Source organism: Tinamus guttatus, unplaced genomic scaffold (assembly GCF_059628265.1).
Source record: "Tinamus guttatus ecotype Peru unplaced genomic scaffold, ASM5962826v1 Tinamus_guttatus_pri_ptg000116l, whole genome shotgun sequence".
Taxonomy (NCBI): Eukaryota; Metazoa; Chordata; class Aves; order Tinamiformes; family Tinamidae; genus Tinamus; species Tinamus guttatus.
In genome coordinates, this window is record NW_028288650.1 from 1104376 (window position 1) to 1131996 (window position 27621).

A 27621-nucleotide genomic window follows, 5' to 3' on the forward strand; every position below is an offset into this window, starting at 1 on the left:
GGCAGATTCCCGACGCTCGGAGCGTGCTCCTACACACATCCCTACCCGAAGCGAAGGGGGGACGTCGCCGTTTAGCAAGGAAACGCGGGGTTCAAGATGTAGATCTGAAAAACCGTCGGGCAGATTGTCATTCAAAAAGTCATTTTTTTAGGTCATTCTTTGGTTTATTTCCATGATTCTCAACACTGTCCGAAAAGCCCGGAGACAGGAGAAGCCCCAGCTCTAAAGCAAGCCCACAGCATTCCTACGTCTCGGGTATTAAATGTTCAGAAGACTACAGGAATTCCGAGTACCCCTTACATTCACGTCCCCAAAAATCTAGAAACTGTGTAAGTGCATGCGCTGAGGCATGACCGGCATGCCTGGAAATTCATATTGTTCAAGTTAAGAGTAAATATAGCTGCAAAAAACCCCACCCACCTATAATTAAATGGTCATTACTAGCAATACTACAGCAACTGTCCTGTTATTAAAGAAATGCAGGCACGGCCTCTGCCCGGGGAATCTCTGGGCCGCAAGGAAGCGGCCTCCTCCGCTTCGGAAGCGGGCGAGCTGCGCGGGGCGGCGCAGGGGAAATCTCCGCGTCCCCGGGGACGATTTTCCACGTCGAGATGTGGGCAAACGGCAAGTGCAGGGACGTATCCCACGCACATTCCGAGGGGCGGAAGTCGGGAGCAGATCTTAATTTCCTTAATGTCATGGGAGGCTTGGAAGACCAGAGTGATGTAATGTTTCCGTGAAAAGCTAAACAGAACTAAGTCTAACGCTTGCATTTGAGCGCCGGTTTTCTGCTACGCTCTATGCGGGGCAGATTTTATTGCAAAGATACCAGGATGCTTGCACAGAAAATAAAAAATACAGGCGACTACTCGGAGAAGGTGGCTGATAATCACTAGCGACAACTTCTGTTTTTCAGTACAACTTAGCTTTAATGTCCTTTCTGGAAACAGCATTTTCATCACTGGTTTTTACTTCCTTCCCCATTCCATGTTAAGTATCAAAAAAACAAGAGTGGACAGAATGAACGGGATATTTACCAACCCACATCTCGTATCCCAATGTTATTTTTAACTGCAACAAATATAAGTCATTCTTTAAAACCTGCTGCCAGTGGTTGTTTATAAATATCTGCTTGCTGTGATAAACACTGGTCAGGGAAACATCCATTCGCAATAACTTCTTGGCACTAGGTTAATGTGTTTGTAAAGTTTAATGGAAGTGCTTCTGATGTACATACAAGCACTTAAAACATCAGACTTCTGCAACTTAAGTTTTGGGGGATTTTCATATCCATAATTACAGTTTTCACAGGCATTTCTGAAAGTATTAAAAATCTCCTCAGAAGTTTAGAGGCTCCTGTCCCAGCATATTTAAGTTTCTCAACGAGGTCTCTGAAGCCCAGCAATTATGCAGTAGTTAATATAACATTCGTGCTCCCTGTGCCAAGACAAGATGGTACCAAAATTTAGCTACAAAAACGGGGCGTTTCTGGTCAGACTGCCCCCCAGCTGTTTGTTGGCAGAAAAGCAACACAGCACAAACCTCTGTCTCCTTCCTCCCAAAAAAAGGACACCTAAGGCCACAACTTTACATTTACCAGAACGTGGGATGTTCCTGTGGCACCTGTGCACGTGCCCAGCTGCAGAAATGCAGTAAAGAAGCTCCGTCACCTTTAAGAATTCTGATAAACCACCTCAGAAGCCAGTTTAGGCAGCAGTGCATATGGAGGCCCATCGCACCGAGACCGTGTTAAAGCCACTCCAGCTAATTAAACTAGTTTCTAACTATGTTTAATCAAAATTCCTAATTGCACAAAAGAAAAAAATCGTTAAGGTAGAGAGAGGCAGAAAGATGCAGAGACAACCACCACAATGACCCAATGGCAAAAGCTTCTGTTTTAAGGTTTTCTTACGCTAAAAAAAAAAGGCACACGACCCCTTGTGAACTAGAGACAAAAGCTAGCAGGACTACAGCAATAAACCCAGAAGAAAGAGCCCACCAGAAGCGCCCAGCTCTCTACTGGGGAGGACCAATGAAGTAGACAGGCTGCTCTTGCTCCGCTTTGTTTGCCGGGAAGTGGTCAAATTTAATAGTCAAATTTAGCCACATTAAGAAACATTTAACAAAAGCTACCCCAAGAAGCCAGCCCAAAACCTGACCTTTGGGTCAAAGGCCCCGGGCAAGGCCTTTCCATAGCATGGAGCCGAGTGAGTTCGGAGATTGGCAATGAAAGGGAAGAAAAGCTTTAGACAAGTGATGGGAAGGAGCTTGGGGACCTATCGAACGGTCACCCCAAGCTTCTCTAGCACCCGCACGCCCTTCTCCTGGTACTCCTGCCGGGTCATCCAGAAGTTGTCCTTGTCTTTCATGATGTCCGCGAGCACCGCGCCGCCCAGGAACACCATGTGCTTCCGACGAGGGGGATCTTCAATGCGGATCTTGAATTTCTGAGAAAAGAAAAGAGAACCCATTACGAGCATTCTTGGAATGAAGCCACTTAAAACAAAAATTGAGCTTGCTTTCTACCGGAACAATGAAGTGGAAATTGCTTAGCGAGAAGAATCCAAGTGCAAAACTGAAACGCTAGCACGGGGCGCTCCGCATGAGCTGCCCGCTCGCACTGCCCAACTCAAATAGCTACTTTGGGCTGGAAATTGGAGACAGCTATTCACACTTTCCCCAAAATTATATCTTCAGTATATCCACGCAGGAAGAAGAAAAAAAGCAGGAGTCAGAATACTAAATTTAAGATTGCATTTTTGTATTACATGAACGGAGTAAAGCAACAGTTACTAAGCTTTCATGGCTGAATCTGTTGCAATTTACCAGATCACCAAGTATTTGGGGATTATACCAAGTTTTAGAAAGGCAGAAGGAACAGATTCTAAATCTGTACAATTTAGACCAGCTTAACTGATTAAATACTCCCTTAACCTCTCTGATGCTCAATCCCTGTTTTCAATAACAGAAATGAATACGGTCAAATCCACATGTAAACTATTAGTGTTCTAGACAAATACTCTGCACAGTTGCCACCAAGTCATTCCAAAGAGCTGCAGAACATCCTTAGATGATACTTTAAGAACTGCCCAAGTTCAGTTCTACGTTAGAAACTGCACTGAAAAGAATTTCCTTGGCATCTGCTCCTTGAACAGCAGTTGCCTCTGTGATGGGCGTTTGGCTGCTGCCTGCCTTTCCCAGAGCTACTGGAAAGGGAAGGTTTATTTCACTTGAACATGTGTGAGAACTCCAGTCTCTGAGTTTTGAGCATCTCAATTAAAAGGTACAGCATGCAAAATTAAAAAAGAAAGGTGATTTTGCTCCGTTGTGAATTCCTGGCACAACTAAAATTCACTAGCAGCACCAAACTGCACATTTTACACTCAACTAAGCCAAAGTTTCAGGAATCTTGCCACTAGCATGGGCTAGAAGGGGTCTGGATTGCAAATACCCAAATCACAGCTGTGCAGAACTGAGCTGCACACAGCCCCAGCTGCAAGCAGGGCCACCACGGCCTGACCTCTTGGTTCCCTCTAGTGGGGATTCAAGACAAATACACACAAATACACAGAAATAAAGCAGCGACTGGGTACTTACAGAGAGCTTTTCCACATCTCCCTTGAGGACCCGTTCCAGGTAGAGCTGTTTGAGCTCCCGCTCCAGTCGCGAGGGCAGCCCGGGATACATGGTGGAGCCTCCGGACAGCACAATGTGCTTATAGAATTCAGACCTGGTGGGGAACAGAGCCTTGCAGAGGACACGCTGTGGCACAGGGAGCAGCTCCCAAGCTCAGCAGGAGGCAGGCCCTACACAAAGCGGGCTTTGGCGCTCCCTTGGCACACGCGCGCGTGCTTTTCCAGGCGTCCTTGGAAGCAGCAGCAAAAGCTCCGCGCTTCCAAGATTCCCTGCTTGCTCGTTCATTCCTAACCAGCCTGGGGAGCCCGCCGAGCCCCGGGAGCCAGCGCAGCACGAGCGGGGCCTCTCGCAGACGCTCCGCTGGCTGCCCTGCACCCTGGGCTTTGCTCTTACCTGGTATCGATGTCGGCAGCCTGGATGGTGTTGAACAGCAGTTCGGCCACACCAACGCCCTCCACGTTGATTAGGTGAGGCTGGAAGAGGGCCTCTGGTGCCTCAAACCGCTCTCCCCCAACCTTGATGATCCGGCCATCCGGGAGCTAGGGAGGAGAGAACGCGTTCAGCACGCTGCTTTGGGCCACTCCAGCACTCAGCCAAGAGGAACTGACCTACACGGTTTCCTAACGCTGGGAAAATGTAACGTGTTGATAATTATCAGCACTGTAAAGAGTTACTTAGTACTATGAAAAAGAAAATAGATTTTTTTTTCAATCATTATGTAATTTATTTGCAGAGATTGGGGACCAGATATACTCATACTTGCAGACCAAGCATATCCTTGCAGGTACAGTTCCTATTATTTGTTTAAAAGAGCGTTTGTTGAAAAATTTTAAGAGATGCCAAGTTAAATGTTACCTGAATTTAGACCTCTGAGATTCAAGACAACAGAAGCTGTCTCCAAGCGCTCACCGTGTAGGATTCCACTAGTACTGTGGTCTCCAGGGCCAGCTTCTGCTCCTGCTCGATGTTGTAGCCCACGTAGCAGAGCTTCTCCTTGATCATGCGGACGGTCTCGAAGTCAGCAGAGTGGTTGAAGGCGTATCCTCGCAGCAGGAGGAGCTGCAGCCAACACAGCACGTTAGCAGGGAGCAGGAGGAACAGGGAGCAGGAGGAACAGGGAGCAGGAGGAACAGGGAGCAGGAGGAACAGGGAGCAGGAGGAACAGGGAGCAGGAGGAACAGGGAGCAGGAGGAACAGGGAGCAGGAGGAACAGGGAGCAGGAGGAACAGGCACCGCAGCACATTCAAACACCTGCATCTTTCACTGCTTCCCTTTGGTAACAGCACATCTAGTATTAAAGTCTGCTCTTCTTCACTACAACTTTCAGTGCAAGGGAAGAGGGAGATAATGAAAATAATTCTTATGTTTAGGACTTCAGAACATCAAGGTTAACCACTGCTGTAGAGTGCCTGATTAACGAGGAGGTAAGAATCACTACATCATTGCAACCCTGTAAAAAAGTCCTTTGAAAATAACAAGCAGATCTGATGTAACACAACCTCATTTTTGTTTTCATGTATTGAGAAAGCTAATGGATTTTTTTCAATTCTTCCTGCCCAAGAGAAACAGTGTTCCTGCCTATAGGGCTATCATAAAAAAGTGAAATCTCTCAGTAATATCCATTATATCACAAGTGATTGAGATGAACAAACATAATATAGATTGAAGCAACATAGAAAATACAGGAGTAATTAATGCATTAATAAGATAGGGAAAGGTGCGTACTGCTTTCATGGTGTCAGGGGATTTTAACTTGAACCAACCCACCCTGGGCATCGGCCTCAACCTTAAAGATTCTCAGCAGCTTACCTTAATAAGATACCTAGTAATATCCCTCCCAGCAATATCTAACCGTCTGGTGAGATGAGGGAGAGAGAAGCCTTCATAAACTGGACAAATATGAGTTACGCCATCTCCAGAGTCCACGACAACACCAGTCAACAACCCTTAAAGAATGGAAAAAATATATATATTTTTAATTTATAGTACTTTTGTAAATAGGGTAGAATAATAGAGAGACTAAAATTAAAATGAAATAGCTATTTTCAGGCCACCTCTGCCCCCTCTGTCATCATTTTGGGGAAACTGATCACGATTAAAATTATTTCCATTAAACAAATTTCAATATATTTATTTTAATATATACTTGATTTTAAATTTAAGATTTTCACACCAACAAATGCTTTCTCACACATTTTTAAATGGTATTATATGTAGGCCTTCCTACATGCTTACAACTCTATAGTTCAGAATTTATCCAGTATTTTGACATCGTAAATTGCCCTCCAATTAAAGAGAATACCATTATTCTAAGATCATTAAATGCTGGAGAATAAATTCCTCGACAGATTCACCTGATATTAGTTTTGGAAAAATAATTTTGGAGAAACCTGGCACTATTTATGCCACAGATTCACCTTCTTAGAATTATTAGGGATTGTTGTTATTTCAGATCTTCAGATTTGTTTGTGACCTGGCAAAACTACTGAGACTCCACTTGCTCCATGGAAGCAGCGAGCACATCAGAAGAGACCACATGGAGCTTCAAAAGACTGTCAATTCAGAATTGCTCAAGAATTTCCTAATTTAGAATTAGGCTGTGATCTATAAACCCTTTTGCCTTAAAAAGGGGCATTCACAGGCAGAATTGCAAGAAAGCAACAACTGGTTCGAAGAGTTTTAACAGCAGCAACATTACTTACTGTGACAGAATGAGGTAAGTCTTATGCATAATTTTGCCACTATTTTAATCGTTACTGCTCTTGATTTAAATGAAAAGTTTTAAAGAACTTCTCTTTTCAAAAGCAAGCATTCCATTTAGGTGTTGCTTGGTTGTTATATATTAGAAGGTCTTGAACTTTCATTTAAACACAGTTTGGAAAAGCTCTATGGACTGCTCTAAGTTGTTTTACATCTTCCTATTTACAAAGTAATGACCAGAGTTGAGCTTACTTAGGCTAGTATTGAAATAAGGCCAAAATACATCAATACTATATTAGAACTTTGGTTCGGTAACAGATTTATGAACTGAACATTTATTTTCACCTACCTTGAGCATACAAAGTAAGAACAGCCTGAATGGCTACATATACCCCGGAAAACTGGTAAGTCTCAAACATAACCTGTAAGACAAAGGCAAAAGGAATGCACAAATAAAGACAAACTCTTAAAAGATATTACACAGACATTTAGAAGAAAACTGTATTCCAATAATGATATTTTTGCTAAGGAGAAAAATAAATCCAAGCTGTTACATCCCACGACCATTAGAAACCACCTTGCTTTACAGCAGTAAGTAGTACATTCAGTTCTGTACCTTACTTGCCCATTCATGTCAGAGGAGCAGTATCAAGGAGTTAAAACATTTCCCATCCTTTTAACAACCCTGTTTAATACCTTCAAGAAACCCACACACCAATTTCTGTAGCTTTATTAAGCCATTTTGCAAAGCACTTAATGAGTGGGAGGCAGCCAAGTCCTTCATTAGTGAAGGGTGGCGAGGGAAGGAGCCGTTTGCTGAAGGCGGGTGCCCTGATCCTGACCACGTTCAGGCTTTGCCTTCGTGATCCCAGGTCTGCAGTGCTTCAACAACCACAGACTGTGACAAACAGCCCCAGCAGGCTCCTGCCCACGCGGGTGCACAATCCGCACGGGGTCATGAGCTATTTGGGGCAACTGGACCTTCCTCTTTCCTTCCTTACAGCTTCTGACGAGCTTCTAAAAATGGCTTTTTGTTCCAAATCCACTGTAATTGAAGAAATACGGCCAGTGCCACTCAGGGGCTGCCTACAGGTTTGCACAACACGAAAGGCAACGCCTGCTTTGCAGGCTGGGCTCCCCTGTCCCTCCAAACTGGTTTCAACGAGGAAAGTTTAAAGCACACGCTGTTTATAGGCTCTTTATAAACACAAAGAGGCCACATAAACAACTCATACTGTACAGCAGTTTTCCTCTCAACATACTTCATCAGAACAGGAAAAAATGATTAACTTTTATTATTCTAGCACAAACAAGTTATGGCTTTGTTATTCCAGGGTATCTTGAGCACTTCTGCAAATCTTCGGACTATAAACCAATTAAATGGTCAGTACTCCCACTGTTCAAGAAAGATACCTAAATATTTTTAAAGAAAAAAGCTGATGCATGACAACTTTAGTATTCAGAAGTATTTGAAGAACCCTTTTTGTTAGATTAGTGGATTTTAAATGGCTGGCCAACTCAAAAACAAGATCCTCGCAAAGTCAAGTTAATTATTTCATCTTTTTCTAGGTGGCAGGCATAAATAACTCAGTGAACTGTGAAGCATGCCAAATAAGTTCAGTATTAAATAAGCCCTCTAAGCTGGGCTCATTTTGTTTTGGGTAATGGAATACTTTGCAAAAGAAGAAGGAAATACTTATGATTCGTTTGTATCTGCACTTTGCTTCTGAAGCAGAAGGATGGGAAGAGAAAAAGAAATGCCATCTATGCCACACACAAGCATTTTGTTTGAGACGTTCAATCCTTTTGAGGGCAATGAGCAACATCCTGCACGGGGAACCCTACAGGAGGGCCTTTCTCCCCCCTTTCACCAGGGCCACCCCGAACGCTGTCAGATTTCTCCATTCTCCAGCTCGGCTGCCACATTCCCTCTCAGCGAGTCTGCAGGAAGGGAAACAATCCTCACGTCGGAGGTCAAGCCTAGTTTAACACACCTGAATGGACAAAAAACCAACCAACCTACCAAAAATCTGTGCCAATCATAGTCATGAGCTACTAAAGAGCGCACGGAGGGCGCGCCGCGGGACACCTTGCTGTGGGAACACCGTTTGTTTTATAAAACCGTAAACAGAGTAATCTAAAAGGAAAGCTGGCACGAGGCAGGTGCACGGGCTGAGGACAAGCATGCTGTGACAAGGCTGGCTGGGGTGACGGCCACCACCAGCATTCACACAGCACTGGCAGAAGCAAAGAGCACAGAAGTGGCTGCAGAAGAGGAAAGCTGAAAGGGAAACACTCCGAATTTCAACAGCCATCATCTAAAGCCAGCACTAATTCAGTGGATAGAGAGGAATGAATCTCACAGGCAACCTGAGTGCTTTCAAAATGAAAGCAGGATCTAGATTTGTATCTTTATACAACAAAGTGAACATTGGAATGGCATTAAGTGCTGCCTTCACACATTGTGCCATCCTCAAGAAGTTATTGCAAAAACCTTTCGACACGTACATGCAGGGCTTGGAGGTTTTCTTTCTTTCAAGAGGCCTAAATCTGTTCTGTTTGACATGGAAAAAATGCCTTACCACATGACATGCACACTAACAAATCTACGATGCAAATACTGAGCAGAATACCCTCCTAAAAGGGAGTAGCATTGCTCTAAATGAGTCTAGCAAGGAAGAGCTAACGCCTGGGGAATAAGAGATAAGGAATCCTAGATTAGGATAAGGAGAAGTGACTGTACCAGAGTATCGCTATGGCTACATGATATGCCACAAAAGCCTGGCAGCTCCTGAGTGCATTGCACAACGAGAATGCACCATGAAACTAGACTAAGGTACTGCAGCACAAAGCAAAACTGAAGGACTGTCAGTGTCTTCTAAGTGCTGTGAACAAAAACATTTTTAAAATACATATTTTACTCTACACATATGGCAGGTGGATCCTTTTTGCTATTACAGTGAGCTGGGCTTGGATAGAAGAATGAGGTGGGGAAAAAGATTCCCAGGAAGACAGAATGAAGTACAACATATATAGATGTATGTATATAATGTGGTGGGGGTTTAAAGGTATGTGTATGGATGTATATATATCTGTTGTGTGTGTGTATACACAAATTAAATGCACATATATCAATCTACCTGAAATGGAGCAGATGACTAAACTTTTTTCTTACCATAAATTGAAATGGTTTGTATAAAATTACTCAGAAAAACTAAAAGTAGCCCGTTGTGTTAAGCAGGAAAACAGAAACAAGAACACTATTGTAAATAGCTGGAACGCAGAGAAGCCTGAACAGGAAATTCAACCATTCCTGCCCCACGGAGGCTGCTCTGCCCGTCACACCACAAGTGCCTGACATATAAGACATGTTGTTAATGTGGCACCACGTGATGCTAAGGTGACAGGTCCCTCGTGCCCATAATCACTAAGAAATCTTGAAATTAGAAACAAACTCAAATTGCACAGTTTGATTTTTTCCACTGAAGTTTTCCCACTTTTGCTTTACTCAACTTTTTCTCCAGCCATGGAAACGTTAGTGCAAAAACTGCCACTTTGCAGACTGTGTTACCACAGCTGTGCCAACAAAAGGATTTTAGAGGCAAAGTTTGCATGAAATTACAAAAGTCTTATTAAACTTATCAACTGAGTTGGGGTGCATGGAATATAGACTTTCACACTTCAAGTCACTTTTTAGAACCTGTAACATTTTTGTTACATTGAATACTTACAAGAACTGGAAATATCTGTGACAATTGCGAAAAAAAAAACCCAAACTTTTAGCTCTCCTCCCACATTATTGCTCTTCAGAAGCTAAGTGTTTGCCACATGTTATTAGATCTATGCAACAAGCACCTGACACCAACATAAGGTTCAGAAGGAAGTTAGGTCGCCCAGGATCTACCTTCTTAGAAAGCTTTCATTAATGATCCCTAATATTAATCAGAGATTAGTAAATTGCTTGTCATCACGCTTCTCTTCGCTATGTCTCAGATAGTTCCAATATCACTGCCCCATCTTGTAAATATTTTGCTCAAGCCTAAATTTCCTCAGAAGTCTTATGAGCTAAAGAAGTCTAGGTCATTTGAAGAAACTGCCATTATCCAAAAGCCAATCTTGGTTCTTGGATCCCTGGAGATAAATATGTACACCCGGTTCTGAGGTTTCCTTGTGATAGTTCCCTGGAGACAAGAAGCCTGCCTGTAACTTTGGAATGAGACGGGCCTGTTTGTGTTTGACCACAGCAGCCTTGATGACCATGGCTGAGGCAGTTTTGGTTAGAAAACCGGAGAACTGCTTTGCCTCAACGGCTAAAGATACGACCTCTTAGCCATTCTTCAACAAGGGTAATAACTAGTTTCTGTGTGCCAGACATACCTCCACAATCTTCTCTCTGTTCTTAGTTGGATTCATGGGCGGTTCTGTGAGTAATATTTTACAATTTTTTGTGTCAATATTAAGTTTTTCTGGTCCAAACGTGTAATCCCAAAGGTGCTTCATATCATCCCAGTTCCGAACTATGCCATTCTCCATTGGATAATTAACTTCCAGCATTGAGCGTAATTCGCTTGCTTCATCACCAACCATGAGGTCCTGTAAAATTGTAATACAGAAACATGTCAGTGTTTTCACAGTTCTCTTGCTCGAAATGCTCCAGAATGACAGTGAACAGCTCCAGCTTGTGTCCAACTGTGCTCTTAAACAATGCCCACGTTTTAGAATGACTTTCCAGTACTTAAGAAATAGAATATATTTCATATAGTACAGCTGTGACCCATCCCAAACCTTTCCAAAATCAATTTTAATTCCGTTCTCTAATTAACCTTAAACATACCAGCAAATCCTGTTAGAGCAAGCCTCTATGAAGACCTTTACAAGCATAGATGTTTCTCCACTGACACCTCCAAAATGCTTTTATCAAATACTCATTTGAAAAGGCTGAGATGCAAAATAGCACATAAGGGTAGAGGTGGGATTTGCAGAATAGTTTTCCATGCATGTTGCAAATTTCTGTGCACATTACCAAAAAAGGAATAATGAGTGGTGCATAAGCATACAGAACAGTAGCAAAAGCAAATAAGGGATTAGAAATTCCACACCAGACATTAAAAGAAACAATGGGTCACATATTAGCCTAGGCCAGTAGGGTGTGAAGAAGAGAGACATCTAAACAGAAAATAACCCATCTGGTCCATGCCAAAATTCCCAAGCCAAGAATCCCATTCTTACACAAATGCAACCAAGTAATCCACAGTTTTATGTTCATCTTGCACTAATTAAGCGGTCCTTTCATCAAAGTTAGTTATGTGAAACACTGCACATTCAAATTAGTACCACCATATCTTTTCCTTTCCACATATTTCCCAAAGGAAGTATGCACAATAAAATGTAACCTTTGCTCCGTGTTATATCCCATGCTCTTCCAAAGAAGCCTTCGCTGACTTAATCATATTTATACTCTGAGAACACATTTCTAGGCACCAGCAGTCCTGCTTCCATTCATCATTTCATTCAACATCAAAACAAAAAGCCCACAGCTGCCTCACACAAAAATATGCCTCCAGTCTGCAGCTACTGTGGCACACAACACTGAAATGTAGGTTACTCAACCCACAATTCAATGCTAGGGAAACAGGAGAAAAAGATACACAAAAAATCTAGCTTATATAACGCCTTAAAAAAAAAGTAGGAACAAAGTTGATCATAAAGTTCATTTAATTCACACAATTCCTCTTCTGCCTCCTCTCCTGATTAAGGCCTTTCATCTGTTTTCCCTTGCACAGCAGATCACCCTTTGGTTACCCCAGCTGTATCAAGTCAGAAGCCAAGGCTATTACATTCTAAAATCAAACGTACTTTAGCAAAATACACCATGAAGAGACCGTGCAGCCACATCACCTCTGAGCACCAGCACCAAAAATCTGAAACTTGCTCTGGGTACTGCTTTTTGAAGCTTTATTCTACTGAATAGGACATAAGCTAGGAAAAGCCATTATTCTAATGCACAGGAAAAGCTGCACAAAATCTCCATGTCCTTTTGAAACCCAGCCAAAGGGCAGAAGAGCTGTCTTAACAAACAGCCTGCACACTTGGGTAGGTGAAGTTGCAGAGAGAAACCAGGGACAGGTCATTCAGTGTTGCCACCACTTCTCTACTCTGAATAATATTTGTCTACCTGAAATTTGAAAGTTGTTTGAAGCCCTTAGTTTGTAATGTTAAATAAAGCAAGTCGTGCTGTTGAAGATACTGAGCTCGTGTTCATCTGGAAGGGTTATTCTTGCATCTTGCAAAACTACAGGTTATGTAACATTTAGAAGCAATACATACAATATTCTAATGAATTAGTTGCTAGTAAACCAAAGCAATGAACATCGTCCAAAATAAGTATGTATTCAAATGTAAAATGTAGGACAAGACAAAACAATAAAAAGCATCAAAAATAACATGACAGCTACTAGGTCCCATCAAGCAAAAATGGTGAACAAACAGCACAGGGGGCACCTCACTTACCATCTTTTTGTTATTCTACTTCAACAGGTCAAGAAAGGTGAAGAAAGAAGGTAGAAGCAAGAAAGTCAGAAAAGGCCTAAATGAAATTCTCAAATTATTTTAAGTACACAGTAGAAATAAGCTGAGAAGAGAGGCATGTACAGCTGGAAATGATCTGAGCTAGTGTAGTTGAGGCCAAGCTATTCTCGGGATCTAAGATTAAAATCTCTCATTAAAGTAAGTTATTGCTACAAGTCACTGCCATCTCAATTCTATGTATCGTATGCTGCACATAAGATCAGTACATCTGCATCCTTCTAGTAAACGAGATTAGGTCCATAAATATTCTGTAACACTGGAATTTTACCCTGGGCATTGTGTTTATTTGAAGTACACTAGATAGCACAAGGTATTTGACCAAAACTAGTTCCAGCAATTGCTAAATATTTACCCTTAAACACTCAAGAACTGAAAACAATAACATGAAAGCATTCGTCTGTAAACATACTAATCCATATGTCATGGAACAAATACGTGGAAAGTATCAAAAAAAGATATTTACTTCATTTATGCAATCTAACTTTAGAATGGAAATAAGTAATCATGAAGTGAAGTAGTAACAGCAGTTACTACCGAAAGCCCCTGCCTATAGCAACCTATGGAGGAAGAAAGAAAAGAGAATTAAAGTTGGGAAGCACTAAGGAATACTTACAATATATGCATCTGTACGTTGTTCACAATTTTACTAAAACCATTTTCACTATTAATGTGGTTTTCCTCCTTCAATTAAATCTACTTTGAGTCACTTAGGTTGTTAAAAGCAATATGGCAACTATCAGTTCCATGAAGGCAAATCTTCTTAGTATACAAATCGAGTCAGAGGAAAAGTGCTTTAGTCTGTCTAGTAGCTATCTTTGAAAACGAACCTAGTAATAACAGAATTTGTGTGTTTATGCTGCATATTGATTGTGGGAAAAGCTACTCCCCTACTACCGAGGCTGACATCCCACTGTCATTTCTCAGACAGCAGCAGAGACCTAAGCAGGCCCTGGACATACTCACTTGTGTTACCTGTTCTGTGGGTGCCTTTATGGCTGTGTAATAAACCAATACAAGGGAACTACAAACATAAGTAAAAAACAAACAAAACAAAACAAACAAACAAAAAAAAACAAAAACAGATACCAGCACCCCAATCTGATCACTTCTATAGCAGCAAGAAAATTCTCAGTGCTGCTGCGCTGTGTTGGCATAAGCAGCCCTGACCGCTGCCCTCAACAAAACTTCCCTGAATCAGGAAACTAGAATCTGAAAGTAAAAATGGATAAAGCAACTTGAAATTCATAGCTCAACAGATGGATGATAATCATTGTTTTCAAAATATTCTGGATTCTTTTCACAGAGTTTCTGAATTTCACACCAAAATATAGCTTTTCTGAGCACTTTTGAAAAGTTGAACCACTAATCTTCTTGCCAGCTTCCTTTATTCAGTTTTAAAGTTACCCAGCAAGAACTTGCAGTTAATAGCTAGACCTAAAATTTGGCATAAAAGTTATCTGCTAAAATGCTTTTAGGAAACATACAGGAATTCCACACAGAAAAAACTTAACAAGCCTTCTCCTGTATTATCCTACTGGGATACTTGAAACATCTGTGGCACAGATTTCTTCTCTTGATATACCATTTTCTTAAGAAAGAGGGACTAGCTATCATAAACAGAAGCTACAACAACTAGGAAGAATTGGGACACAACACTTTATACTCTCTAAAATACACCCAAGTATTCCCATGCTCAAGAAAAAAAAGGACAATACATAAAAAATTAAGAGATTATTGTAGGTTTTAGGTTGTTTGTTTGTTTCTGCATCCATCCCATAGCAATTAGCCCCTTCCTCTTATCTTCCTAATCCAACGCTGTCATCTTTAGTGGTATTATAATAAGTTATTAGCTAAGCAAAGGACACCAAAACTGGCAGGGCAGGTTATATCAGATCAGCTAGAAAGAAAATAAATATGACTTCATCGATAAGATTTTGTGCCAGCGAATTTCCCCTGGACTTAAACCTTGTTACCACAGCATAACTTCCATAACACTTTATGGGGACCTGCTTGTCACACCCCGTTCAAGTATACATCTGACGAAACACCTCTACCCAGGACTTGCAAGAAAATGGGAAGTATTTTTCCTGTCCCTGCTAATCCTCCTACCTACTGTGTAAGGCAAAGAGATCTCCATCCTTCCACCCACACCACCCTTGACACAAGGTAAAGGGAACTGCAATATGCAGAGCAGGGGGGGAAGCAGTTTGGAAAAGCCTGACGCCTTTCTTCCTCTCTGCCTATTAAAACTGCCCTCTGCACTGATGTTACCAGCTTTTTTACAGGCAGCAGCTGAAATCAGAGAGCCTAAGTTCTCATACAGAGATCTGAAAATATTAAGACTGGCCTTTTTTTTTTTTTTCAGCTAAGCTGTTGCTCAGCTAGTAACAGATAAGGCACAACTGAAAGACTGTGGTTCTGCTTCACCTTAGCTGCCCTAAGTGACAGCTTCTCCAGTTCCACGTCCCTCCCACTTCTCCTTCAGGTTCCTGGTTCTGCCTTGCACAACTGTCGAGTGAGGCAGCCAAAGCTTTAACTGACAAAGATACTACTATTTTTCACAAACAAATTACTCTTTCTCCATTGAATTGGCTTTCTAAAGTGGCTCACGACATGAATGCACAAACAGCACTGCCAGCATGAGGTGAGGTGTGTGGCTAGGAACAAGAAGGGAGGCTCTGACCATGCCAGGCCAAGATGCAGCTATTAAAGTCTTTATTGCCCAGCCAACTACTAACATTTGCAGCACTGCTGTGCATTTACAGAGTACAGTGAGAAATGACAGCTCTGCCAGACTTCGGGAAAAGATTCTCAATCAGTGGTTCCTCCCTGAGCCCAGGCCTGAATTACGTCTTAAGATGAAGTCATCAGAAGCGAGGAACCTCTCCCTCCCCAGCTGGTGTGAAGTACTACGTCTATCGTCAGCAGAAACAAAACAAACCAAAAAAAAGCAACAATGAAATGTAAACACAACTAAACATCTTATACAAGATCACGGATGATCAACTGTGAGCAGTAAGCAAACAGGATAGGAAGAACTGAAATGTTCAGCTGTTCGTTATTCAGCACTGTCTTGGGAATATTACATTACGGCTAGGCGACACTTCTGTCAGACTTCTGCCTTTTAATCTTAACTTCATTTATACATTGGCATTTGAAGTCCCCTTTTCCCCAGAACCACCTGAGTCCTACCTGCTACCTCTTCCATTACACTAGCTGAAGGCCTCCTGTAGCTTTAGATCACCCTCTCTGTTATTTTGCAGTATGTGACAGGCTAAAATCCAACAGATAAATGAATCAAGAGATACTGAAGCAGCATAAACAGTAACAAGGGGGGGAAAAAAAAAGCTTTTGCAAAAATTATGCAAGTCAAAGGCTGCCCTATTTTCATCCATTAGAAAGAAATAATAACAAAAATTACCTTGATTTCAATGTTTCCCACTTTAGCAGTTGATCTTATAATAGGTCTTCCAACCAAAGCTGGAAAAATATGCTCTGGAAAGTTTGAGCCTGCATAGCCACACTTCACAAACTGAAAAGAAATAAATAATTAGGTTAGAATATGCATTCTGTTTGTTTACTACCAGAAACCTGTTTTAGGGTAAAAACATTAGCCCCCCTGTTTTAAAAGCATGTACCCCACTGGAAACCAGCTGGATTTATGCTTTCAAATCACTTTTGCACATTTTCAGTGATGTCTTGATCCATAACACTGAACAGAATGTTTTTTTTAAAGGAAGTGGTCAAACTTTGAAGGAACAGCACTAAAGCTACTAAGTACAATGAGAGACGTAACAGCTTCCAGCATTTGTTTTTTTTTTTTATTCTTCTCTATGTAAAAGTTCTCCAGCAAGCTGAAACAGATCATTTTGAAACAGATCACCTTTTAACAAGCACCTAGAGAGACCAAATTAACTAAGCCCTCCTATTAGAGGGAAAGGCAGCAGGACACACATCAGAAAGAAGCACAACCACATGAATTTAAGCTGTCATAGGAAGGGTTCAATGGGGAGCAAGCAGAGAATCTCTGAACAATTCATATTAATTTTTATCAAGAGTTTCAGAATTTTCAGAATTTGTTTTAAGGGAAAAAAACTGAGTTTGCAGTAAGCCCTTCTGGAAGGTACAGGACAAATGAAACCTTAGCTCTTAGTAATTCACAAACAAGACAGGCTTAAACACTTTTTGTTATAAATACATCTGAAAAGAGGAAATACCGTGTCACTGAGAAAACACCGAGGAAAGAATGAGTGTAAGAAACACACAGGTTCAGCTGAGGAAGCTCATCTGTTCACCAAAAACTGCAAGAAGCTACAATTTAAGCTCATGGTAACCAGCAAATTACCCACTTCAGTCATCCTACTCTGCTGCCTATCAGGGTTAATCGAGAGCAGGCTTCTCCTCTTTAGTACATGCGTCACGGTATAGCAGTACGGCAGAAGAAAATCACGCAGTCCTGAACCAAACATGACACATTTTCTCCTGCAAAATTCCTGAAGCAGCCAGGAACACAGGGGTAACAGACTCATAGGATCCCTCGGGTAGGGGAGAACCTCGGCAGCTCACGAGTCCAGCCTCAGGCTCATGTTGCTCTGGGCTTTGTCCAGTTAGGTGCCAAAGGCCTACGAGGACAGAGAAGGGACAACTGCTTTGGGTCCCCATCTTGATGACAAATTATCTATTTTGGGTTGCATTAAAAGCCACCTGTTAGAATCTCCAAAATTCTCACCGAATTTTCTGAAGCGAGTTCTGAAGGCTCCCACTGAAGCAATTACCGTAGCAATGGGTACAGCTAATTACAACTAAAACCAGCATGAATTAGTACTTCAGATAATAGATCCTCATTCACTTAAGGGTTTAAATGTTTAACTTCCTTCATTGGCACCCAGTAGAAAACATATAATGGTGGAGGAAATAAATGTTTTTGCTTTTTGTGGCCCCCATCCACTCTCTGCAAAGGCAGGGCTATTTGCCATATCCAGTGAAAGATACTGTATAAAAAACTCATTTCACTTACTCTGGTACAAACTATGTTTTCAGAAAAGGCCAGCACTTATCTCCCCTTTACTACTACTTTAAGGAGTTATACAGATTTCATGTATGTATTTGAGAATGTGGTGCTGATGAAAAAGAGTAGCCACAAGCATTTTTGGATCACACTACCTGCATGCACCAAAAGACTTGACAGTTGGTCTTTCACACCAGAGGAAGCACTTGAGACAGTCTGAAGGACCAGCCTGAGCCCAAATAAGGGTGAACAGATTTTTACAAAAAATAATCTTCCTTGCAGGCATGCTGAATTACCACATACAGAGCAATCACAATCACACAATTTTTATTACTGCTCCAATATTAAGGTATGCTTATTAGGGATCAGAATTTCAGTGTACATTGAAATTCAGGTAGGTTAGCAGGAGATCCCATAAAAGTGTCTGCACACTCATATGCTCTAGTTTAGGGAACCAGAAGTTGTACGAGCCATAAGCACCTTCAGGCAGTCCAGACATCCAAACAAATTTTTACAACTTGTCCTGTTGGAACTTGGACTCAAGAAGCTCTGCTTTCAGTGTTTGAATGCTGAATTCCAAAGATACTTAGTCTAAGCTCCTGCAGTTTGAATTGGAAGGTAACTTCTAGTATCTTTCTACGCTAAGCCCTCAGGGATTTGACACACCTTCCCAGAGATTGGGTGATAGCAGCATACTGACAATGACAAATGCCTGATTTGGAAAACAAATTGTCATTTCTACAATTTTGCAATCAGCCTGTCTGAAATCAAAACTAGATTTAGTCTATATAAAGTATGATGAATGAAACTGAGCTTCGGCATTCAGAGACTATTCCCTTCCTCTTTCACAATGGAACCAAGAACCTTAAGAACAACATTTTTACAAAACTCAGGAGCAAACAGAAAGGGGAAAATTTTACCTCCCCTTGCACAGATTATAATTTTTCCCCCAGGCTACAGAGTTATTTGGTGAAGGTGAGAACAAGTCTAACCTCATGTGTCAGCCTCTTTAGACCCTTTTCCCAGGCTCGGGTTCTTCCTGCCCTTAGATAGATGATATTCAGCTAGTTTGGTAGGTTCCTTATGACACAGTATTGATTATTACAGCTAAAGGAAAAGACCTAATAGTAGCACTAGCTGCTTCATCCAAGGGACAAAAATGTGTTCATAGATAATAAGTCCTAGACAGTTTTCATTTTTTGAGAAGGAAAAAATAGATGTTTCTCCTCCTTATTTTCTTTACAAGCCCCCTCCCTCCCACCCCCCAAAACCTTATTTAAACATTATAAACTTAGCAGTTTGGGATATAGCAGGTTTTCATTTTCTAATGACCAAATTCATTGCACTTTCCACTTTGAATTTGAAACCTCTGAATATAATTCAACCACAGCACACTTATTTCTCTCCCGTTCATTATTGGGTACATTCTTTGAAACAACCCTCACATAACTTCAGCACAGTGCTTACTACGTACTATGCTTGTAACACTAAAAATGCAGGGAATTTGCACATTTCTTTAAGGAGGCCAAGAATTCAACATCATGCATTTTTGCAAATGTTTGCTCTGCACCAGAGGCATTTTAAGATTAGTACTCAAGTTTGCCTGTGTGCAAGACCACATATGTAAGAGGTTTTACCATATATAGTTTCTTCTCCATTGCAGTGTGGTTTGTACCGACTCTTTCACTTCCTACTGAGTCATCAAGCAGTAAGAACTCGTATGTATAAGTATTCTTTCAAACTAAAAGAATGAGGAAGCTTTCTACATCTGCTTGTAAACTTACCACGTGACAAGTCTTAACAAGAATATTGTTCTTATCAGGTATCTCTGCTTGATTCTTTTAATTGAAGGAAATGTTAAACAGAGATGGTAAATATAATGAGAACAACTGTCAGGGCATTAAGGAAGTCACCATTTGGCTTGTACTAAGAATCCACCTCAACTGCTCTAAGATGGCACTGACAGCCTCTCTCAGAGTGTGTGTTGCAAGAACACACTTCTTCATCGCTTCTTCCTCAAAGACTGATTGCAGCCAAATGCACTAAAAACCCATATTTCAGAGCGACGTGAACAGCATGCTTCCAGACAAGTCAAAACTGCATCTAAAATTTCTAATAATATTCTGCATTTTTGTTTTTAGCACTGAGCAAGAGAGGCGAGTCAGGGGTTAATAAGACATATCACAGTGCATCAGGCAGTATTCTAACGCAAAGCAGCTCTTTTTTACTGTTTAACAATATTTACTATAAAAATACAACTTTGGCAATATAGGACGTGATAGTCTCAAGATATTCTGATCTTATGAACTGAATTTTATTGAATTTATCCCAATTCAGTCTGAATATTTTGAGTTTACAGCTTCAACACCAATCATTTGCACTGCACACAGTTATCTCTGGGGCCAGGGGATGTCCACACAAGCACAGTTCTGCTCAGAGCTGAAATGCAGCCCCCAAAAACAGAAGCTGAAGCAAAACACATCCCTACTCTATGGACTGTAGCAGCAGTGTAACAGTCATTGTCATATTTATTTATAGCCAGGTGGTACCACTGATGGAGGGGAAAAAAAAAAAAAAAAAAAAACACACATAGATGTCTCTGATTTAAAAGGAAACACATACGGTACAAGAACGGGGTCCCAATGACAGCTTGTAAAATTGGGTGAAAATAATTGCTTCTGTGCCGTGCTTTATCCCTGAGACTGCCTACAGCGTGACACAATGTATTTAGTAACAACTAACTCACTGCTATGCACAAAAACTGTATAAAAGCAACAAATCCTGAAACTACATAAAATTCTATCGAAGCCAACAGAATGAATATTCAAATACAAAATGCAAAAAAAAGGAACTCTGCTTCCATGTCCATTTGTAAATGTAAAACGACAAATCTCTTTTCCTTTTCACTACAGGATAGTGTAAAAAAGGCCCAAAGGCATTGCGCCCTATCAAGGAGAATTTTTCTAAGGGATGAAAAACAAGGAGACTTCAGAACTGTCAAATCTGATATTTTTCTTTGGGAGCCCCTCAAATCATCTCAGATGCTTTCCAGAAACTCCTTGGAGATCCAGCACCCTGACACTGGAATTAACTGTGACATTCTTTGTCTCGTCTATTCAGTCACCAGCTTTAGAAATTTTTGTATTTATTCAAAAAAAAACCCTTCCTTTTTTTGCTATTTGAGAGTTCCTGACATGCTGTCAGATTTGTTCGCTCCCCTGAGGGTTTTCCTGGAGGAAAATCTGCATTGCTGAACAAAATCCCTAAGGTGGGAATCCACCTACACGCTCTTATCTGTCGCCTTTAAAATGGTATCCCTGTCACTTCCTGCCGCGGCGCCCCACAAAAGCTCACGCTTCTCGCGTGGGCGCTGCGCAGCACAGCAAAGCCACAGGAAGAGGGCAGAACCTCGGCGCTCTCCTCACCACAGACCCGTTTTGGGGGGCTTCTGCAGGCCGCGAGGCTCTAAATGAAAGGACCCCGGTGCCTTTTCACGACGAGCTGCGCAAAAGGCTTCCATGGGGAGAGAAACCCCGCGCGTGGCGGGTGCAGCGCTGCCTGCCTGCGTTCAAAACGGATCAGCTCATCGTTCGGATTAATAAATACAGAATTTACAAAACATATACAAATTACGCTTGTATTCTGCGCCCGGCCGCCTCGCTCCGGAAACACCCGCGGAGCCCCACGCAGGAAAAGCGCACGCGGGCTCAAACGGCCGCCCGGGCGCGGCGCGGCCGGCCCCCGCTTCGGGCCATTCATTCGGTGCCCGGAGGCCGCGGCCGGGCCCCGCGGTGGGGGGGCGGGCGCGGCCCGGATGCCGGCAGGAAGCCGGGCCGGGCCGGGGCGGAGACTCGCCCTCCTCGTGCCGGTGCCGGCGCGACTCACCCCGGTGCCGTTGTCGCACACCACCACCTTCCTGCCCAGCGTGTCCATCGCGCCGAGCGAGCGAGCGAGCGAGCGAGCGAGCGACCGCCGCCCCGACCGTCACCGCCGCCCGTCACCGCCGCCTCCCGCCCCGCCGCGCGCCGGAAGCCGTCACGGCGCCGCGCCGCCCAATCAGCGCCGGCGCCGCGCCGCCAAGGCCCGCCCCCTCCCCCCGCCGCGTTGCCATGGCGGCGCCCGGCGGCCCGAGCGCGGCCGCTTCCGGGGTTGGTTTCCGTGGCAATAGGGCTGTGGCGGGGGATCGTTTGGTTGTATTTTGTTTTACCTTTTTTTAAAAAAAAAACCTTATTTCACTTTATTTTGTTTCACTTTACTTTATTTTATTTTATTTTACTTTATTTTATTTTATTTTACTTTATTTTATTTTACATTTTTTACCTTATTTTATTTTACTTTTTTTGTTTTTGTTTTTTCTTCTTTGATTTACAGGCCAGCAGGAACAATCCAAAATTCATTAAAAACCTAGAATATACACAATATCTGACTTTTTTTTTTTTTTTTCCGTTCCTTCCTCACTCGAATGATGCCCAGGAGCCGAGGGCGCTGAGGAGACGTTGTCCCAAGGCCCTGTCTGGGAGGATGAGGAGGCTGCCCAAGCCAAGAGAGACCATCCTGATGCCATGGAGCCATTTGGGGAGAATTCCTGGCGTTCTGGAGCAGCAGCAGCCTCGCCCGGGTATGCACTGCACCCCCATAGACGACACACTTGTGTTTAACAGTCATTTTGAGTCATTTTCGGGGTGTGAGGCTGATAAAAGTGAAGGCTTCAGCTGTAGGAGGTCAGGAGTCCTTGTGCCCTCCATTCTGAGGCAAAATATGTCTGAAACCTGGGAGGCCTGGAGAAAAAAGCAAGCTCTAGTTAACTCCTCTGAGATTACATATGCACTGTGTCCCTATAAATATGCTGAAGGTTTTAATCCGATTATGATAACACAGATCCCCGGCAGCTTTATTACACCATCCCTTTTCTAAAAGGAGGGATATTGGCTATAAGTTAAAGAAAAATCTCTGTTTTAAGAGATTAGTTTGAGAATTGCATTCAGAAATCAAAGGCGCTCAGGAAAATGGTTAATTTGCTGTGCCTAGTGTAGCCTGTGAGGCTGCACATCAAAGGAGGCAAGTTCTGTAACCGAAATGGGCCCATTAAGGAGGAACTTATGTGCTGAGCAATATAGTCATTAAATCCATCACTGTGCTTGCTGCCAGCTACTGCTGGCAATTGCTGGGTAGCCTTAAGAGATTCTTAGTGTTTTGTTAAAAGTTACACGCAATGTAGGAGAGGAAATACAGTGTGGTTTATGGCTTGACTGCGTTTAGAGCTTGTTTTATGGGTGTAATTGAACTACGAAACCGCTTCATTTTCAAAAGTTAAAAAGCCTGCATTAAGGAAGCTTACAAAGCGTGGCAGCAAGAGTGTTAATAGGAGGGACATTAAGTTGTAGGGCAGTGTTTGGCAGTGCCCTTTGCTACGAGCAGGTAACGGAGAATATTCCCCATGTTGGGGGCTCAGGAACTGCCCAGAGACGGGGAGATTCTGGGATGTGTCAGCATTTGGCAAGTGCTTGGACCATGCTGAAAGTACAGTGCATTTATTAATGAATCATAGTATATTCCACCCAAGATCCAGGTATATCTTTTGTAGATCAGGCATATGATGCAAAGATATATTGGACAGGAAAGCTTAAAAGTCAGGGAACTTATGGGTAAAAGTGTAGGCTACCACGTACGTTTGAATTGTCTTTTATTTTTATACATATATATTATACACACACACACGTATATATATATAAATCCTGTATGTATTCTGTTCTGTATGTATTCTAGGTAGTGCATCCTGCTCAGAAGGTTGTAAAGAAATATGCAAGCACATAAGAAAATAATAACTGAACATGTTTTCTGTGTTTTTGGAATGTAACAATCTTGTGTGTATGCTTCATAATTTAGTTTTCTTGCAGTTAGTTGAAAAATGTCCTTTGCAGAACATGGTGTAAGTGGAAAATTTCGCACTCAGAAGCGTTTGAGCTCCACTTCTTGAAGTGCTAATACGACTAATACTAATCATCACTTTTAGACAAAGCTGTTTTGTTTCCTATTGAGGTGTTTTGCCTTGGTCTCAGAATTAATTCATTACTTTAGCTTTAGCAAAATGTGTTTTCTCATTCCCAGAAAGAATCCCTTTAGAAATGACTAAATACTTGGTATTTGTTGGATTTATGAAATAGTGTATGTAACAAGTTAGCAGTATTTAGAGATGCTGAATACCTCTAAAGACATTCTGGTTTTAAAGGATACATGCTCAGCAAGCCTGGATTTCTGTGAGGGACAAGAGGGCCTGGATTCTCCTCCCTATTTGGCACCACCCAGCTGGCTCATGTGAGTTGAAAACAGTGGTGTGATTGCAAAGCATCTTCTTGCAGATCATAGACACAATGTAGGTTACACTACCATTCTCAAGTGAGGCATTTGCGTAAATAATTAAAATATGTTGAGAACATGTTTTTACCGTTGGGATTTTCCAATAATGTTTCTTCACAAGATGGAGAAAACTAATTTCCTCTTTAGTGTCATTGAGCTGGAAAATATGAGCTACTAATTTTATTTGTTTCCAGATAAACACAAGAGCATAGTGTAATGGTCACTTTATTTTTGACATTTGATTCCAAGAGGCACCCCATGTAGCGTCACTGGTGTATTGGGCATCTGCTATTCCAAAATTATAAAGCACACTTGAAAACAGTGAAATTATAATGCAGAATTCAGAAAAGGCAAATCATAATAAATTTTGATCACTGTGTGTGTGAGGATGTTTTGTTGCAAAGGCCTAGATCCTTGTAGGGTGTATACTGGAAGGTAGGGACCTAAACAGTTTATGGACCTATAGCAATGCAAGGAAAACCTGCCTTTTCAACCGTCATCTTATGTGTGTCATCTTATATGTCATCCCATTTGAAGCGCTTTAATTTTTGATGACCTTAATTGAAGTCCTGATATGTGCAAATTAAATTATGCCCAATATGCTTTGGACATAAAAACTCACTTACTGCAGGTGTCAGGATGCTCTAGGACTCTGTTTTCCCTTGCCTCAAATGTTTTGTATTGCTTAGGCATGTGCAGTGGATGTAGGCTATTAATAAATCTGAATTATCCACCTAAATCAGTGGGTAAGTCCACTGATAAACCACATAAATCAGTGGTAACGTTTTGCAGAGATATAAATGACAACCACTGGAAATTCAGACTTTCAGAAACCTGATTGCAGAGATTTGAGGTAGAATTCTGAGAGCTCAACTTTGTTTTCACCTCAGTTTTTCAAAGACTAGACATTTCGAATCAGTCCACGCTTAATTGCTGTGAAGTTCAGCCCCTTATGAATAAATGTCACTTTTAACAAATGCTGTATTTATTTATTTATTAGCATTCTCCAATTTTATGAGTATGGTTATTTTCAATTTCTAGATAATACTTTCATGTGAGTATATGCCTGGTCTCTGTGCAAACATGACCATGGAAAGCCATTCGTTAGAAGGAAAATATTGCTACATGCTATTGGATTTTAAGAGTCTCCCTTGACTTGCTTTTTTTAATAAGAACACTAGAAAAGCAGAAAAATTCCCGAGAACCTCAGGTAAAGCAAACTAGAAAGACTTTTTGTGTTATATTTCAAAGGAAATCATCTTTTCAGGAAAAAAAAAATATTTAAGGAGTTTATTTTTAAGAGAATTGTTGCCTGGCAGGGCACACTAGTTTGCTCACAGTTGCATATTACACCTCACAAATCAAAAAGCTGCATGAGGAAGGTAGGTAGAGAGACTGAGAGTCTTGAATGCGTGGAAGGACTACAACATGAACATTGAATAATTATTTAGTTTAGTGAGAGCAATAATTTTGTTTTGATTAAAATGCACAGAAGAGAAAATGAGGCAAGGCCACTTCTACTGGTTTGAGAAAAGCAACCTCCTGTTTTAAGAATTATCATGATACTGAAAAGCAAAGTTTTGTTCAAGGTCAGGTACAGATTAGTATACAGAACAGTGGGAAAACATCCTTTCTTCCTTTTTCTAGTACTTTTGGACTCCCTTTCAGTTAGAGTGCTCATCACGAAAGAATAGCAGAAATCAAATAATTGCAATGTTTAAATTTAAACACTTTAGCAGATATGAAAATGTAGGGATCCAAAATATGCAGATATATGGATTTGATTTGCGCTGCATTCTGTAATTTTGTTTCAAGTTGAACCACAAGCGTAACACGGTAAGGAAGTTTTTCTGTGATAGTTTCAAGTGTTCCCTTGCTACATGAGTTAAATACTTCTACATGATGATTTTTATGCTCCCTTACAAGGGAAAATTGAGCTCTCAAATTAGATAATAACACAATAGCTTGTGTTTACTGTGACTGCAGCAGTCAAACTCTTAAAATGAAAATCTCCCCTGTGAATAAAAGGTTTCAAGGCTGCAGCCTAATTGATTATAGGGAAAGAACTATCAGATGTCTGATGTGAGCAAAGCATAAGGCCGTCCTCTAATTTCTTAATTTCAGGAGTTTTGATGCCACTTGTGCTTAAAGTTAATATTAATCATAGCAAAAAAAAATGCAGCCTTTCTCTCTTTAATTTGTCTCCGATTAGCCAACATTTATAAATCCAATACCACATTTTAGATGCTACTAATGTATTTTTATCTTGGGGTTGGTTAACATGCATAATAAAATATATAGGTCTGTGGGCTGACACACGCACAGCGCAACACAGCATTGTGGTACCTGACAGGTAAATCACCTCATTTTGGGATTTCCCTTGGGTATAAATGCCATTTGCTTTGGTGTAAGAGGGAAGTAGAACCGTGGGGAAGAGGGATCGAACATACTGTGCAGTCGCTCTGCTTCCTGCCTTCTTTCTTCTTGTGGCTAGGGTAAATACCTGCTTGTAACTGCTAGAAACAGCCCTCCTATATATACCATTAACTTTACGAGCAGAGCAAGCGTGTTAGAAGCCCAGGTGAGTGACAAGGGGTTTAAGACAGGAGGTGGCAGCCTTGAGTAGCAACTCACTGCTCATAATTTAAGCCCAGATCCTAGTGGGAAGAGGAGCTGGGCAGAGGCAACTCCTATCCGAGCCCCTGTTCTTAAACACTGAATGACAAACAGCCTAGCTACAAAAGGGGGCAGCAACTTGATTTGCCCTTTTCGCCTCATTCTTAACAAAATGTAGCAGTTAATGGTTACAGTGTGGGGTTATGTGAGTTTTCATACATTTTGAAATATTTAGGCTCAGATGTCTAAAGGGAAAGACTGCAACGTAATGGAGAGGCAGAATTTACACTGTCTCATTCTCTTCTGGGCTTGTTTCTTGTCTTACTAGGGAAAATCAACTTGCAAACAAGCATAATCTCCAATGAAATATTGCACTATTTAAACAATATGTATATCCACTGTTAGAGCTTTTTGAAAGTATTCTGGAAGGGCAGAGGATTAGCTGATGCCTGTGATCTATATGCACATTACAAGGCACTTTTATCTCCCTAATAAACTAACATAAAGTAATTTTGTTAAAAATGCCAGGCTGAAATTCTCTAATCAGTGCAGATCCTTGCACTTAGCCCTGCCTTAGCAGAGAGAGGAACACAATGACATAATTGATTTTTCCCTATGAAAATGTTTAGTTGGAAAAAGACAGTAGCTACATGGCCAGGGCATTTCTCTAGCATTGCTTGCTTCAGTGGGTGTTCATTGTAGAAATGTGGGTTTCA

The 27621-nt window shown here is 41.6% G+C and overlaps 1 protein-coding gene across 2 annotated transcripts; it reads right to left on the reverse strand.

Annotated features, from left to right (window-relative positions):
- Positions 1-903: 903 nt before the first annotated feature.
- Positions 904-21868, reverse strand: ACTR2 (actin related protein 2). Of its 2 annotated transcripts, XM_088521237.1 has the most exons (10): positions 21818-21868; positions 16346-16456; positions 12847-12861; positions 10714-10929; positions 6686-6758; positions 5446-5582; positions 4546-4695; positions 4030-4175; positions 3598-3730; positions 904-2447 (listed from the first exon to the last, which is right to left on the reverse strand). In XM_088521237.1, the coding sequence occupies exons 1-10, from the start codon at positions 21863-21865 to the stop codon at positions 2277-2279; spliced, it is 1200 nt and encodes a 399-aa protein (XP_088377363.1). In that variant the 5' UTR covers positions 21866-21868; the 3' UTR covers positions 904-2276. The 2 variants fall into 2 exon arrangements, with proteins under 2 accessions (XP_088377363.1, XP_088377365.1); XM_088521239.1 differs by lacking the exon at positions 12847-12861.
- Positions 21869-27621: the final 5753 nt, after the last annotated feature.